The sequence below is a fragment of the Lagopus leucura genome, unplaced genomic scaffold (assembly GCF_019238085.1).
Source record: "Lagopus leucura isolate 7727_CA_CO unplaced genomic scaffold, USGS_WTPT01 Super-Scaffold_100028, whole genome shotgun sequence".
Classification (NCBI taxonomy): domain Eukaryota; kingdom Metazoa; phylum Chordata; class Aves; order Galliformes; family Phasianidae; genus Lagopus; species Lagopus leucura.
The window spans coordinates 2,860,522-2,873,889 of NW_024962279.1; the positions used below are offsets into that span (position 1 = coordinate 2,860,522).

The 13,368-nt window shown below is 49.9% G+C and overlaps 1 protein-coding gene across 1 annotated transcript in view; it reads right to left on the reverse strand.

Moving 5' to 3' along the window:
- Window positions 1–4,874, reverse strand: part of LRIG1 (leucine rich repeats and immunoglobulin like domains 1) — an 81,022-nt gene extending 76,148 nt beyond the window's left edge. The window contains 3 exon segments of the mRNA XM_042880806.1: window positions 4,160–4,483; window positions 4,485–4,750; window positions 4,809–4,874. Coding sequence (XP_042736740.1) covers window positions 4,160–4,483; window positions 4,485–4,750; window positions 4,809–4,874 — 656 coding nt within the window.
- Window positions 4,875–13,368: the final 8,494 nt, after the last annotated feature.

Sequence of the window (13,368 nt, forward strand, 5' to 3'; positions counted from 1 at the left end):
AGGGGTGCCCCCAAATAGCAGGGCCTGCTTCTAGACTTCCTCAAAATTACACAGCTGTGGCTGGAGAGACGTGCTGAAAAGATAATGAGGGAGTGTAACGCACTGCACACATTGTAGTCCTGGGCTGAAGCTGGCACTGGCTGGGGTGAAGGACTCGAGCTGCAGCGCAGGATTTGGTTAACTATTAATGGATGACTCAGCTCCAACAATAAAACGCATTTCGCGTTCTGCATTAGCAAAACAGCATCCTGGTCCTTGACTCCAGCTGAGTGCATTGCAGGAGGAAAAAAAAAATGATCCCATCAGCTCCACGTTGCAAAACAAGGAGTCACACTGCGTGATTAGGTTAGCAGCACAGAATGATGATGTTAAAAACTGATGAGCTGAGCTAACTCAATCTGAGGTGTCTGACAGCAGAATCAGTGCAAAGCCCTGCAGCCTGATTGGGATTTCTGGGTGTGGTTGACATGCAGGACAATGCAGTAGGTCTTATCTGAGCTGGGTGCTGAGAGATGGGAGCCACTGGGAAGCACTGCACCATGCAGAACTCGAGGCAAAGCTCCAAACTCTCTGAGAGGGATGGAAGAAGCCAACAGCCAAAGGCAGCACTGCAGATTCCAAGCACCCACTGTGCAATGAATGGGGTGGCTGTGCCAGAAGGCATGGGGCTAGGCAGCACAAGGGGAAACCCAAGTGATGGGAGAAGGCAAGCAGCCACAGGTCACCTCTTCAGCCCTAGACTCCGGGTTGAGCTCCTGCAAGGCTCAGTCACCCTCTAGCCTCACACATCTGCATGGCAGTTTGCAAAGCACAGTCAGAATACTGAGCCGCTACAAAATCATCAAGGTTGGTTTTCCTAGAGAACAACTGCTGTGTGTTCAGTTCTCTGATGCCTACTGGGCTTCTCGTCCCCCGCTCCGGGAACTTTCCCTCCCCTTTCCTCCAGCCCATCCATTCTCCCCTTTTCATGCTGCATTGTAAAAGGCACTGAATATTAACACAGCCCATTGAGCACTCTCCTTTTGTAGGGGACCCTCGCGTTTCAAATTGCAGTCGCTGTGCAGAGGGAAAAGCCTCAAAGTGATTAAATGCCAGAAGCTTCTCAAAAGGAGAGAGAAACAGGGAGGTGGCTGCGGGGGTCCTGCAGACTTCAGTGCAACAGTCAGAAGGGCTTCGGATCTGCACTACGGATCTCATCTCACGTGCACATCTAACCCCAGTCCGGGTGGGATCACTCCTCCCAGCCGAGGCTCAGCTCAGGATTAAGACACGAAGATCAGACAGCAGATGAAGGCTCGCTGCTGTTCTCCAGTGGGAGCCAATAAATGTCATGGCATGCTGGGGGTGGGCAGCGAATCCCAGACACATGTTCACAGTCAGGGAGGATTTTTGCAAGCGTGCGGCGCTGCGAGGACAGGCTCTGCCATCACCCTGACCAGCAGCCCCCTCCCAAAAATCAGCCCCCAGCAATGGCTGCTTCATGTGTGTCCCATTATTGCAGCAGGCTTGGAACTGCCAGAAACTTTCCTCCTGCAACACCTCCACATTCATCCCTCAGTACCTCCTCCAGCCAAGGAAGCTGCTTTAACTGTTGCTGTGCTCACAAGATCTGGCTCTAGTTTAATAAAAAAAAAAAAAAAATTAATCTGGAATTTTGAGCACAGGCATTCTGGTTTCCTGAACACAGCAGGGCTCTGTCCCAGGCTCCCGGCTCAAATGCCTGCGGCCAGGCACCCACAGGACTCCCAGCAGCACCCAGGTGCTCTGGTGAGAGCAGCAGTGCCAGGCAGACAGCCTCAGGGCAATGGAACCATACCCAAATTCATCTTCCTGGGACAGCTCAGAGCAGCACCTGCACAGACCCTGCCATAACTCAGCACCCCATGTCCACAACCAGCCAAGGGCAGGGAACTCCCTCCTCATTCAACTATTACTGGAGATATGAGATGCAAGCATTTCATTCTTTTATTCTGTTTTGCAGCCCTTACATTCAGTCCTTCTGGGCTGCTCTAGCCCACAAAGCTTGGATCAACTCATCCCTTCTTGAGCTGAATTGTTGTTGCACTCACATGCACAACACCAGCTCTGGCACAGCACTACAGAAGAAGAGCGCACGCACTGCACACAGCCACCAGCACCCTGCGCCGAGTCAGCTGGGTGTTCATACCAGGGCTGTGTGGGTCACGCACCATCACAAGGTGCTGCAGCTGGCTGTGCAGTGCTGTTCCTCTCAAGAACCCCAACCCGTGCCACTCTGCATTGGCTGTGAGCGACCTCAGCACGCTGCCCTTCTGTGCATCAGCTCTGCCCTCTGAAAGCCAAAGAGAAAAATCACAACGGCAAGAATCGCTGCCAAGGAAGAAATAACAATAGTTTCAAAAGCTCCCACTGCTTTTCCTGGGCACTGATAGCCCTGTTGACAAAATACGCAGCGATTAGGGCGGTGCACAACCCTCCCCAGTGTGCAGTTTCCTGCAGTCCAAACAAAAGCTTTATCTCAACACACTGAAAACTAATCCAGCACTGCTTGAGCACCGGGACACTAATTAGAGGGGGGAAAAAAAACAGATAAACGGCTAAGGAGGGATTTCTGAAAGCACTCAGTAAAGTGAGGACACACCAGTGCAAGCCAATGAACACGGGATCTCCATGCGAGTTCTTATGAGCGATGCCACCAGCAGAGCTTAGCCTGGGTGCATGCACACAGCCCTGTCCCATTGCTTCCACACCCAGAATTAGCATTGGTGAGTCTGGGAACCATAAAAAAGCAACACAAACAACCTTACTTTAAAATGCAAAAATTTTCACAGTAGCTTAAATTCTTAGGGTTTAATAGGTGTTTGTTTAATATTAGCCATGGACGAGGGCAAAAAAAGCTCTGAATCGTGCACTGGCAGATAGAAAAATTCCACCTTAGCCAATTCTTCTGTTTACTATTTACAAAATGACAAACCATATCTTGCTAAAGTGGCTACAAGTCCAACAGCTTCCAGGCAGCAGATTTATATAAGCGATTACTTTACCAATAAAACTCACTGAACTCAAAGACATTCCAAAATCTGTTCCATATGAAAAAGACACTCCTGGCCATTCACACTCCCAAAAAACACAATAAATTCGTTCAAACCAGGCTATTAATGCGTTTCCCTGTGCTAAACAAGATGCACTGTCCTATTTTTACAAGGCACGTGGGGATTCTGGCGTTATGCTGAGATGAAGAACCACACTGGACAGTGCCCAATGCTGAGCAGGAGTGCAGAGCAACAGGTGAGCAGGCAGCCACAGCCTCCTCTTAGCGACCCCTGAGAACTGCGGGTCAAACTCAGTATTTCTGCAGCCAAAAGGAGGGAATGCAGAGAGAGTCTGACAGCCCCTCATCATTCTTAATAGGAAGCTGGATGGTCTGCAGCAATATTTGAGTGATTTCTCCCTCCTGGCAGAGCTGAACAAGCTATACAAGCTATACAACTCACTGCTGTAATAGATGCTCCTCATTCATCCGTACGTTGGTGCAAAAGAGGTGAGGCAGTTTTCCCCTCTCCCTTTCTGGATGCTCAATTCCAGGGTTACCGACCAGCGAGGGGCACGGATCTCTGCCCAACTACGCACACAGAGATGCCCGTTGTTCATCACACCACAACCATGGATGCACAGCGCTGTCAGCACTCGGGTTCAGCTCTGAAGTCCGCAGCAGCACCCGAGGGACGCGCCTAAATCCTTCCTAATACTCTGAAGGAAAACCTCACAGTGAATCCGCGGCCGTAACTCTCAGCACAGGGATACACCAATGACCTCAACAAGCAGAGACGAACCGAGGGCCAGCAGGGCGGCAGCGAGCCTCAGTCAGAGCTTGCAGCTCATTTGGCAAACCCTTCGTTTTCCACAAACCACCCCAAACCGCCCCGCGGTGCCGCAGTGGGCGCTCAGAGCCGCGGCGGGGCAGCCCGGCCCCGTATTAGGGCAGTGCGGCGGGGCCGGGCCGGGCGCTGCCCCTCGGAGATGCCCAAATAAGGCTCCGGCGGAGCGCAGCGGGACCCCCACTTCGGACGGCACCGCCGCTCTTCTCGCCCCCCGCGCGGAGAAAGCGGAGCCTCTTCGGCCGGTAAAAACACCGTTCAAACACCCGCCCGCCCGCGGCCAGCGGCCCCGCGATACTCACACGTGCCGCAGCCCGTGGGGCAGCTCCCGGGGCACCTCGGGCAGCCCCAGCCCGCCGCAGCGCAGCCGCTCCCCGTTGCAGACGCAGCCGTCGGGGCAGGCGGCGGCCGAGCCCAGCAGCACCGCCAGCAGCAGCGGCAGCGCGGAGCCTCCGCCGCCCCGCGACGGCACCACCGCCATTTTGTATCCGGCACCGGCGAAGGTCCGAAGCGGAGCGGAACGCGGTCCCGGCTGGCGGCGCCCCGAGCGCTCAGCGCAGCTCCGCCACCCGCGCCATCGCCTCGGCCGCCGGCCCCGCGGGGCGCTCAGGGCATCCGCCGCGCAGGCGGCGCGGATCCGCGGTCCCTCCTCCGCCGCCGCGAGCGCTTTCTCTCGGCTGCCGCCGCCGCCCGGCTCCGGTTCCGGCCCGCCGCCCGCTCGGCACTCCCGCGGGACCCCGCACGCCGTCCCGGCCCCGCCGCTCCGCTCGCCGCGGGCCCACGTTGGCTGCACCGCAACATGTAGCCGCGCCGCCCCCCGCGCGTCCGCCCATTGGTTGGCGGGCGGGCCCGCGCGCGCCGCTGTTGGTCAGGATCGCCCCCCCACTCGGCGCCTCATTGATGCCGGCAGCCCGTCAATCAAAAGCCCTAAGGCCCGCCTCCCTTTCCCACTCCAGGTGTGAACGCGGGCGGCCATCGCCCCCCCGGCTCTTTTCCTCTTAAAGGGGCCGCGCCCATCGCTCTCCGGCCGACTGCGCGCCAGAGGGACCCGGCCCGAAAGGTCCCCCCAGCCTCTGTGTAACCTTCCCCATGTTATAGCATCACCCACGGACGTATCCCGCAAGGAAGTAGTGCAGGAACACAGCGTGAGCAGTTCACCTTAAACCCAAGCGGCTGTCCAACTTCACCCAGTGTTTGAAAGCCCCGCATTCTACCATTGGAGGGGGCAAGTCCTGCGCAGATAGGAGGGCACTCCACCCAGTCAGTGGCACATGACTCATCCAATGGATGCAGCGAGATGATTACCAGCAAAGTTAATGTCAGGGCACCCACGGCTGCTCAGGGGCTGCTCCTGAACTAAGCATAGAGCATCCAACGCTTCTGGTCACTCTCCTGGCATCACATCCAGATGGGTTCCAAATAGAAAACCTAAGCCTCTACAAGAGTTTCCTTCACCTCACTCTGGGTCACCAGGACCCTCCGGCATCCCATCCACCACCTTCTCCAGTGACATTCAGCAGTATTGATGATCCCGTAGGGTCAGGACAGCTGCCACACCTCCACACACCTCCAAAGAATCAATGGGCATTATTTTAAGGTAGAGGTAGAACTTGTGGATTAGGTTTTTGTTAATCCAATGGAGGACATCAAGGAATGAAGAGATTCACAGTGGGCCAGGGTTGTGTTTCAATCTCCAAGAACTGGAGAAAATAGGAGAATGCTCGGCTTTAGTCCTTCCATTTATCTGAAAGCTGTCTGCAAACTAAGAGAAAGCAGCTGCTGCCCCGACCAACCAGGGTGACCTGATAATGGCCACTCAGTATCTTAAGGGTGGCTGTAAGAAAGAAAGGGAGATGCCTTAGGAGGTTCTGTTGTTACTTTACAATAAGGGGGGGGAATGAGAGGAAATGAGGCAATGAAACAGATTGCTCAGAGATGACAGATGCCCTGTGCCTGGAGACAGCTATGGTGAGGCTGGATGGGCTTTGAGCACCTGATGGAGCTGTAGGTGTCCCTGTTCACTGCAGAGAAGTTGGACCAGATGGCCTTTAAGATCCCTTCCAACTCAAACGATTCTGTGATCCATGCTAAATCACATTGCACAGGCATTGGGGATCAGTCCCCAGCAGCACTTGATGGGAAATGAGCACACTCACAATGCTCCAGCCTTGCCCCAAAGCCCAAGTCTGCGCTATGGAGTTGTGTACGGAGTGGAGGATGCTTCTGCCTTGAACCTCATTAAGTCTAATTAAATAGCTTACAAAAGTATTTAGGAAAACAAATTTTAAAGTGGCAAAGGCATGCCAACACGGAAGAGATTTCTAATTCTGTTGTGTCTTTTTGTGGATTTGGATTCGGTTCATAAAGTGCACACTTGGAAGGTAATTGCTGACAGCATGCAGAATCCATCAAGCTATAATTAACACTACTATTATTCTAATTGCCTCACTCAAGCTTCTGTGTTTTTTAATTGTAGAGCAATTTGCCAATAGAGAATTTAATTGCAATACATATTTTATACATTTTGGGACAAAGTACCATTATTTCTACTTCAGTAGAATGTTCCTCAGTTTTTAATAGCTTTCTTTATTCTTCTCTGGGACTTTTTTTTTGCCCGATAAAGGAATTTGATTGCAACCTCTTATGAAATTAGTAAGGATATAATATACAGGAGTGCCGCAGGCTTCACTTTGGATCATGACTCTATTAAGCAAGGAACTGTACATACATGCAGCAAGACAGAGCCCTGAGGAGCTTGAAATCCAAACAGAGAAGACAAACCAAGGTGAGAACAGAAGCACCATCCCTTTCTGTGGCACAGATGGGAATGCAGCCATGGATCACTCACCTCAGGCGACCCTGTGCTGGTAATTAGGAACGTACATTCTCTCTCCCACTTCCTGCACATCACAGCAATTATTCAGTGCAGAGCTAACAGTGGACCTCAGCACCAGCTGATCCTATGGCTAATAACTATGCATCCCTCAGACCTGGAGGGATGAGGTGATGCTACTCACCATCCAGAGCCACTCTGTCTGTGGTCACAACCCTGCTGCTCAGAGCTGGTCTGGTTGGAAAACGTGGCAGGTATGCATGTGACCCAGGAGCTCCCAGCAACAGAGGCTGATGGTGACATCACACCTCACTGCTGCTATGGGCAGTGCAGGCTCAGCCTAGCAGAAGGCAGCCTATGACGGGGGAATTAAAGGAAAGAATCATGAAGTGCAAGGTCAGTGCTGATGTAGAGTTGAGTTTAGGCTCAGGGTCCTAAGGGTTTACCTTTGGTGACATATAAACTTTTTCTTTTATCAAAAGCAGAGACTTGTGCTTGAACTCTAGCCTTTCAGGAACATCTTTAATCAAGACCAGATTATCTTTAGTTAACTTTAAAGTTCACCTAAGAAGCTACCGTAGTTTCATTTTACACAGGCACTGAGTTAGATTTCTTCTCCAGTCTGGGACACAGGCATTCAGCAGAAGATGGTGCAAAGAGTGAGATCCAATTATCTCTGTCCCTGTTCTCTCACATGGATGCCACCTCTGACTCCTCCTTCCTTCCTAAAGGGCTTCTTTGAAAACTGCATAATGAGAGCATCTCACCTTTTTAAAATCAGCCTCAGAAAGGCGCAGCAGCAATTTGCCGTTGAGACAGAAGGGGGAGAGAAAGGAGGCTGTGAGCAGCAGAACAGTGCCTGCCGTTAGGATGAGCAAAAAAAAAAAAAAAAGCAGAAGTCAGCTGGCAGCCCACTCAGTGCCTTCTAGCTCAGCATCGTTGTTCCCTTGTGCTCCAGATCCACATCCAGAAGTTTCCTGAAGCCCAGAGATGAAGTGGCCCTATGTACAAGCTGGCAGTGTCAGGGCTCACTCCTCAGCTCTGGGCAGCAGGTCTGCGCCCAGTCTGACAGCAAGAGCAGGGCTGGAGCCACAGGGCTGGAGCTGCAGTGCTTCCCAGCAGTGGCAGGTGCTGGCAATGTTTGTGCTATGAAGAGCTCTATTAGTTGGTATAATAACTATAATCACAAGGTGTAACTTATTACTTTCACCTGTCAGCTGAGGTGGAAGCAGGAGGTTCTTGCAGCCCCAGAGGAATGCAAGAGATTAAATCATGGAAGTGAAGGAAAGCAGCTGGGATCCAGCTAACATGAGAGGCATCTGCCCCTGCCCAGAGAATAAAGATTTAGGAGTATCAGAAGGGCCAGGACTCAGAAGGTTGTTACTGAGTAAGAAAAAGCCAGATAGAGTAAGCGCAGTATGTCCCTTCAGAGGCAATCAGCATTATTTAATAGCTACATGCTAGGCACCATCAGCATGGGTGGTCTCTGCCTGGCAATGTTTCCAAGGCAAGCTCAGCTGTAAGTTGCACAAGTGGTGCCTGCTGGCAAAGGTTGAAATCCCATTCGACAGCTGAAGGAAGATGATGGCAGAATGTCCATCTGGGAAGGGCCTGGTGAGCAGAGCTGCCTTGCAGGTCAAAGCTATCTTTTTCTTTTTTTAAGCTGTTGAGCTTTGCAGTAGAAGTATAGCAAGATACCTCGTGACAACTTCCACTGGTACTCAGACACTGCCCCTATGATTACCACAAGCTGTTAGTACCAAGCCACCTCTCATTGCTTCACCAGGCTGGAAGATATTAATGTCTGTCCATCACACTTTGATCCCTTGTTCAGAAAAGAAATCTGTTTCCTTGTTCTTGAGTGCCTCATTCTTGGCTAGGGACTGAACTGCAGGCTGATATTTCTGCTTGGCCCTCGAAGCCAACTGCTAACCACACTTCTCATCCTGCTGGTACCACCCAAGAGCGCAGCAAAACTGCCATACAAATGGCACAGCATCATTATACGAAGAACAAAATATGTGGCAGGGCCCTGCTGTGACTTAGAAGCTCTGAGAAGAATCTGTCAAAACATCTTAGACATCTGCCATGTGTAAAAATCTCATGACTGTTCTTCAAATTCTTCCACAGATACATCAGCTTCTCCCCAGTTTCTTTCCCCTATCTCCCTCTGCTCGTTACCAGCTGTGTGTGACACAAGAGCTCTTTTCCTTCCATTTATTCAATACCTGAGGTCATTATGCTCTGTTTTGAGACATCCTAAATCACTTCCATAGCACACAGTTGGGATGACATGAAGGATTATGACTTCATGTGGGAATAAGGAGGAGCAGATGAAGACTTAAGACACAGACCCTGCTTTATGCCAGTGCCATACCTAATTAGAAACAGGGGGGGAACAAGTAGATGGTAACTGTCTCAGACTTCTTACAGAATGAGTCCCTAGCACGCTCTCATGCCAGCATCACAGCAGTTGGACAGCTTTGTCCTTGCATGCAGTGGTAGGTATTTGGGTATTGGCACATAGTGTAGCCACAGACATGAGCGGCCATAGAAAGCTGCAGGGATGCACGATGACTGTGTCTGTTCTATCCCAGGAGGATTATATTCCTTCCGCCTTTGAGATGCATTTTCCATCAGCTTTGCAGTGAGGCACATTGTAATGCAAGAGCTCACGCAGAAGTAACAAGGTTAAAGCAGTTACCAGGTTGTGATCCGGAGAAGCACTGCATGAAGAGGCAGAAGAGCTTCCAGCCCCTTCCCAGACATCACTAAGCTTTCAACAAAACAAGAACATATCTCAGTATGCTATAATTTGTCTCCCAGATTCAAGAAAACTATGGAGAGCTTTCAGTCTCACAGCTGTGCTGCTCCAGAGAAGCAAAACTCAATATCGATTCCTTACTGCTCTTTAGCTTCTATACCATGCTGAGGGGCCTCAGTCACTCTCCTCCTGCTCTGTATGGAAGGACTCTGTTCTGGTTACTGTGGGCAATAACCACATCACCCCCCACAACTAGGCAGACCTGAAACCAGCACCCAAAAGTAAGAGCTTGCCAACAGCCTCCTCACCCAGCTAAGGCAACATACAGCAGCATCATTCAGGGCATTTAGAAGAAGTTCTTTGTGAGGATAGAAGTGATGCAGCATCTAAAGGAAGCACCAAAGGAGGAGGTAGGGAAAGGAAAAATACCACCCTTGTCCCCTACTTACTTTATCATCCATCAGACCCCTTTGATGAAATGCAGAACCATTACTGAGCCACTTTTGTAAGCAAAAGTTACCTATGCATCTTTCTCTTCCAGCATTTATAGGGTTTATGGGATGCTGGTATGCCTCATGGAAGAGCCTTTCCCAATGGGCTACACCTGTGGGGAGAAAACTCAGCTGCAAGCTATCAATTACTGTGTGCTGGGCACTGTGCATACTGCTCCAAGATGTTATTCTTAACAGGATCTTTGAGGGAATCTCTGCAGGTAATGGGTGCTTTTTTCATGATGTTTTTGCTGCTCTTTTGCTAGAAATGCTAGGACTGTGGTTCAGAGGGTTTTCTGTTCCCTAGAGCTTGTCTCTGTTTCAGACAGAAGGGAATAGCTCTGGGGCTGTGCTGGAAGTACTGGGGGAGTCTGGTAGTGCTTGGCTTATTTGTGGTGATCCCAAGCCACAACATGAGGGGTGGGTTAGTGAGAGCTGCCAGCCCCCCTGGGGGGCAGGGAGATGGCTTCTGTTTTTGTTTGTTGCCTTGTTCGTTTCTGTTGGTATTGATAACTGCTGAGTGACTTTATCTGGGCTACAGCATTGTATGAGCTTGTGTCACCATGCAAGATGTTCCTTGGGACTTTAGATACGCTTCTGTCCAGTCTTGGACATGTTTAGGAGGAGTTATAGTACATTTTTGAGTGGCTTGGATATGGACCAATGGTTTCCTTTATCTCTGGCATTGTAGTTTTCCTAATCATCTCCCTCTGACAGCTGGGTAGAAGGCATTGTAACAGGAGGGTCGCATGTGGAGGTAACACAAAGCTTAGGCTGGCTTGTTTCTGAGATAGCCACGCTGCACCAGTTTCAACAGCTTCCTTACATACTTTAGCTTGCAGGTGACCAGAATCCACTAACTGATCATCCATAATTCAGTAAAAGTTAGCTCTCTGTATTAGCATAAGGCAACACGTTGGAAAAAGCCATTAATCATAGCGAGTCTTGATGGCTGCTGAGTCTGCACCTGCGAAGCTGGAGCCTTGGGAAATAGTATTTTGAGCAATCTGCATGGCTTTGACAGAATGCCTGTAACTTTTTCCCATTACATCATTACTGGGGCCAACACAAAGGCTATCTGGGTTGCTCAAGGAAGTGTATTGTGGAAAACAATCCTACTTTGATGACTGATCCAGGCATTTATTTAGGCAAAGCAGAAGCAGTTGCACTGGCACATTTGATCTGCACTGTTAATGGGAGACAGCTCAGTGCATGCTTTTGTTACACTTGCTCTTGCTTGCATAAGTTCTTGAGAATATTTCTTTTAATGAACAAAGCTGTCTACTCCTTCACATGGCAATCCTGCAGTGTCACAATCCCACTTATCACTCATACTTTCCAGATGGGATTTTTTCCAAAATCTGGCTCAGAAAAATTTGCCCAGGTGGAAAAAAAAGCCACTCAATATAACACTAACCAGATAAAAGCATGTATGTATGCAGCAAGGAGGAAAAAAAAAAACCCACACAAGTGGGATGCAATGTGTAGGAGTGGAATAAAATAAAACAGTGACTTGATTTCTTATTGCACCGACTGATGTCTAATTGGCCAAGGAGATGTCAGCATCCCTTTGTATTGTTTTGTAGCAAGCATGCAGAAGTTACTGCTTCCTTCAAAGGGCAGAAAATCTGTTCTAGGATTTGCATTGATTACCAGGGCTGTTGCCGGAGCACCTTGCAAACCATTTATTTTTTTTAATGTTTGTCCTCTGTTAGCATTTCTCATGCGTTGTTGACTGTTATTAAAGACTTGCTAAATGCTTTGAATGAAAGCCTTGCAGAAATGGCCAACTCGCTTCTGTGCCGTAGGACTTCCAAAGTTTGAGTGCTCCTTATTTGGATGTTGTTTAAATAAAGATAAACAAACCTTCTGAAGGAATGAGTAGGGCTTTCAGCAATGTAATATCTGAAAATAAAAGCTGAAATTTAGGATTGGAAACTGGCATACGGCAGTTGTGGTCTTCTCAGGTGTATGCAGTGTGGTAAAATAGTGTCACTGCAGAAATGTTTTTTGCACTGTAGCAACGTTTTCCTGGTTTAGGTTGTTTCTTAGACTCTCAGAGAGGAGAGGAGTGGGTTTTCAGCTGGGAAACGCTCTGCTCATTGCTTCAGCCGCCACTGGTCAGAATTGTAAGAACTTATCTCTGAGGGGCGATCTCTTAAGGTGAAGCCACGTCTGTCCTCCTAAGCTGGTCTTCAGAAGACTCAGCCGGACCTGGTCACAGTCATTCCCTGCACAAAAAGCAGCAAATTGGGTGTGCGGCTCCCCAGGCTTGCAGGTACAAGTTCAGCCTGCTGGCAGCTGGCTCCATGCTCTCCCACAGCTGCTGGTCATTCGGCCATTTCCCAGCTCTGAGCTTGGCCAGCAGTGGCTCATCGCCACCTCCTCCTCGTTCTTGGAATTAATTGTCGACCATTTCAGGGCGCGTCTATTTATTTATTAATTTCTTGCAAAAGAGGTCTTGTAATTCATCTGAAAGCAACCAAAAATCCTCCTTCAGATAGCAAGGCAAGAGCCACGCATTGTGCGCCTGTGAGCTGCCCTGCAGCTACCGATTCCTCCTTCCCTGGGCAGCTCCATGCAGGCAGCCCAGAGCGTGACAAAGCTCTTGGCCGTCATCCTGCTTCCTCCCCCCTTCCACCTGAGCGCTGCCTTCCAGGTGTTACGTGCATTTGGAAGTCAAAGTGTTTGCCAGCTCCAATTAAACTTGTGGTTTGCAGACAAATTGGGAGCCGGCCGGAGAGGAAGCAGGCGGGAGAGAGAGCTGTGTGGAGCCTGCAGCAACCTGCAAGCTGCTTGCTTGCCTTGTGGCTATTGCAGCAGTTGGGCTTTTCCTTGCATTCTTTGTAGTGTCTTTCTTGGGCAGAAGTGTTAGGTGGGCACAGTGATGGCATTTCTATTGTCACTTTGTGTTAATCCAAAATTCCTTGCTCAGCTTGACTGCTCTTTCAGGACAAACAAAGCTTTTGCAGGGAGTTTCTGCTGGTTAACTGTAACCGAATTCAGCGGTGGATGTTTCTGTGCCAGCTCAAATTCCATAGGTTTCATGCAAGTAGCAGTAAATATTCCACTGTGAATATGCTAGAAACATTTGAACAACACAATTCCCAGACTTCACAGTGACCAAGTTAGAGTGATTGAATGGTTTGGGTTGGAATCATGGAATTAAAGATCACTTAGTTCATAGAATAGAAACATAGAATATCTCGAGTTGGAAGGGACCCATAAGGATCATGGAGTCCAATCTCCCTGCCATGAGGAGTCCAAAACCCAAGTTCCAACACTGGGTTTTGTTTGGTGGTGGTGTTAGTGGTGATTTTGATCCTTTTTCTATTTGCAGCCTTGGCTGGCACAGCTTGGCTTCACTGGCACAGCTGCCCAGAGCTTTGGTGCCCCATTCCTGGTGGCACTTGTGGCCATGGA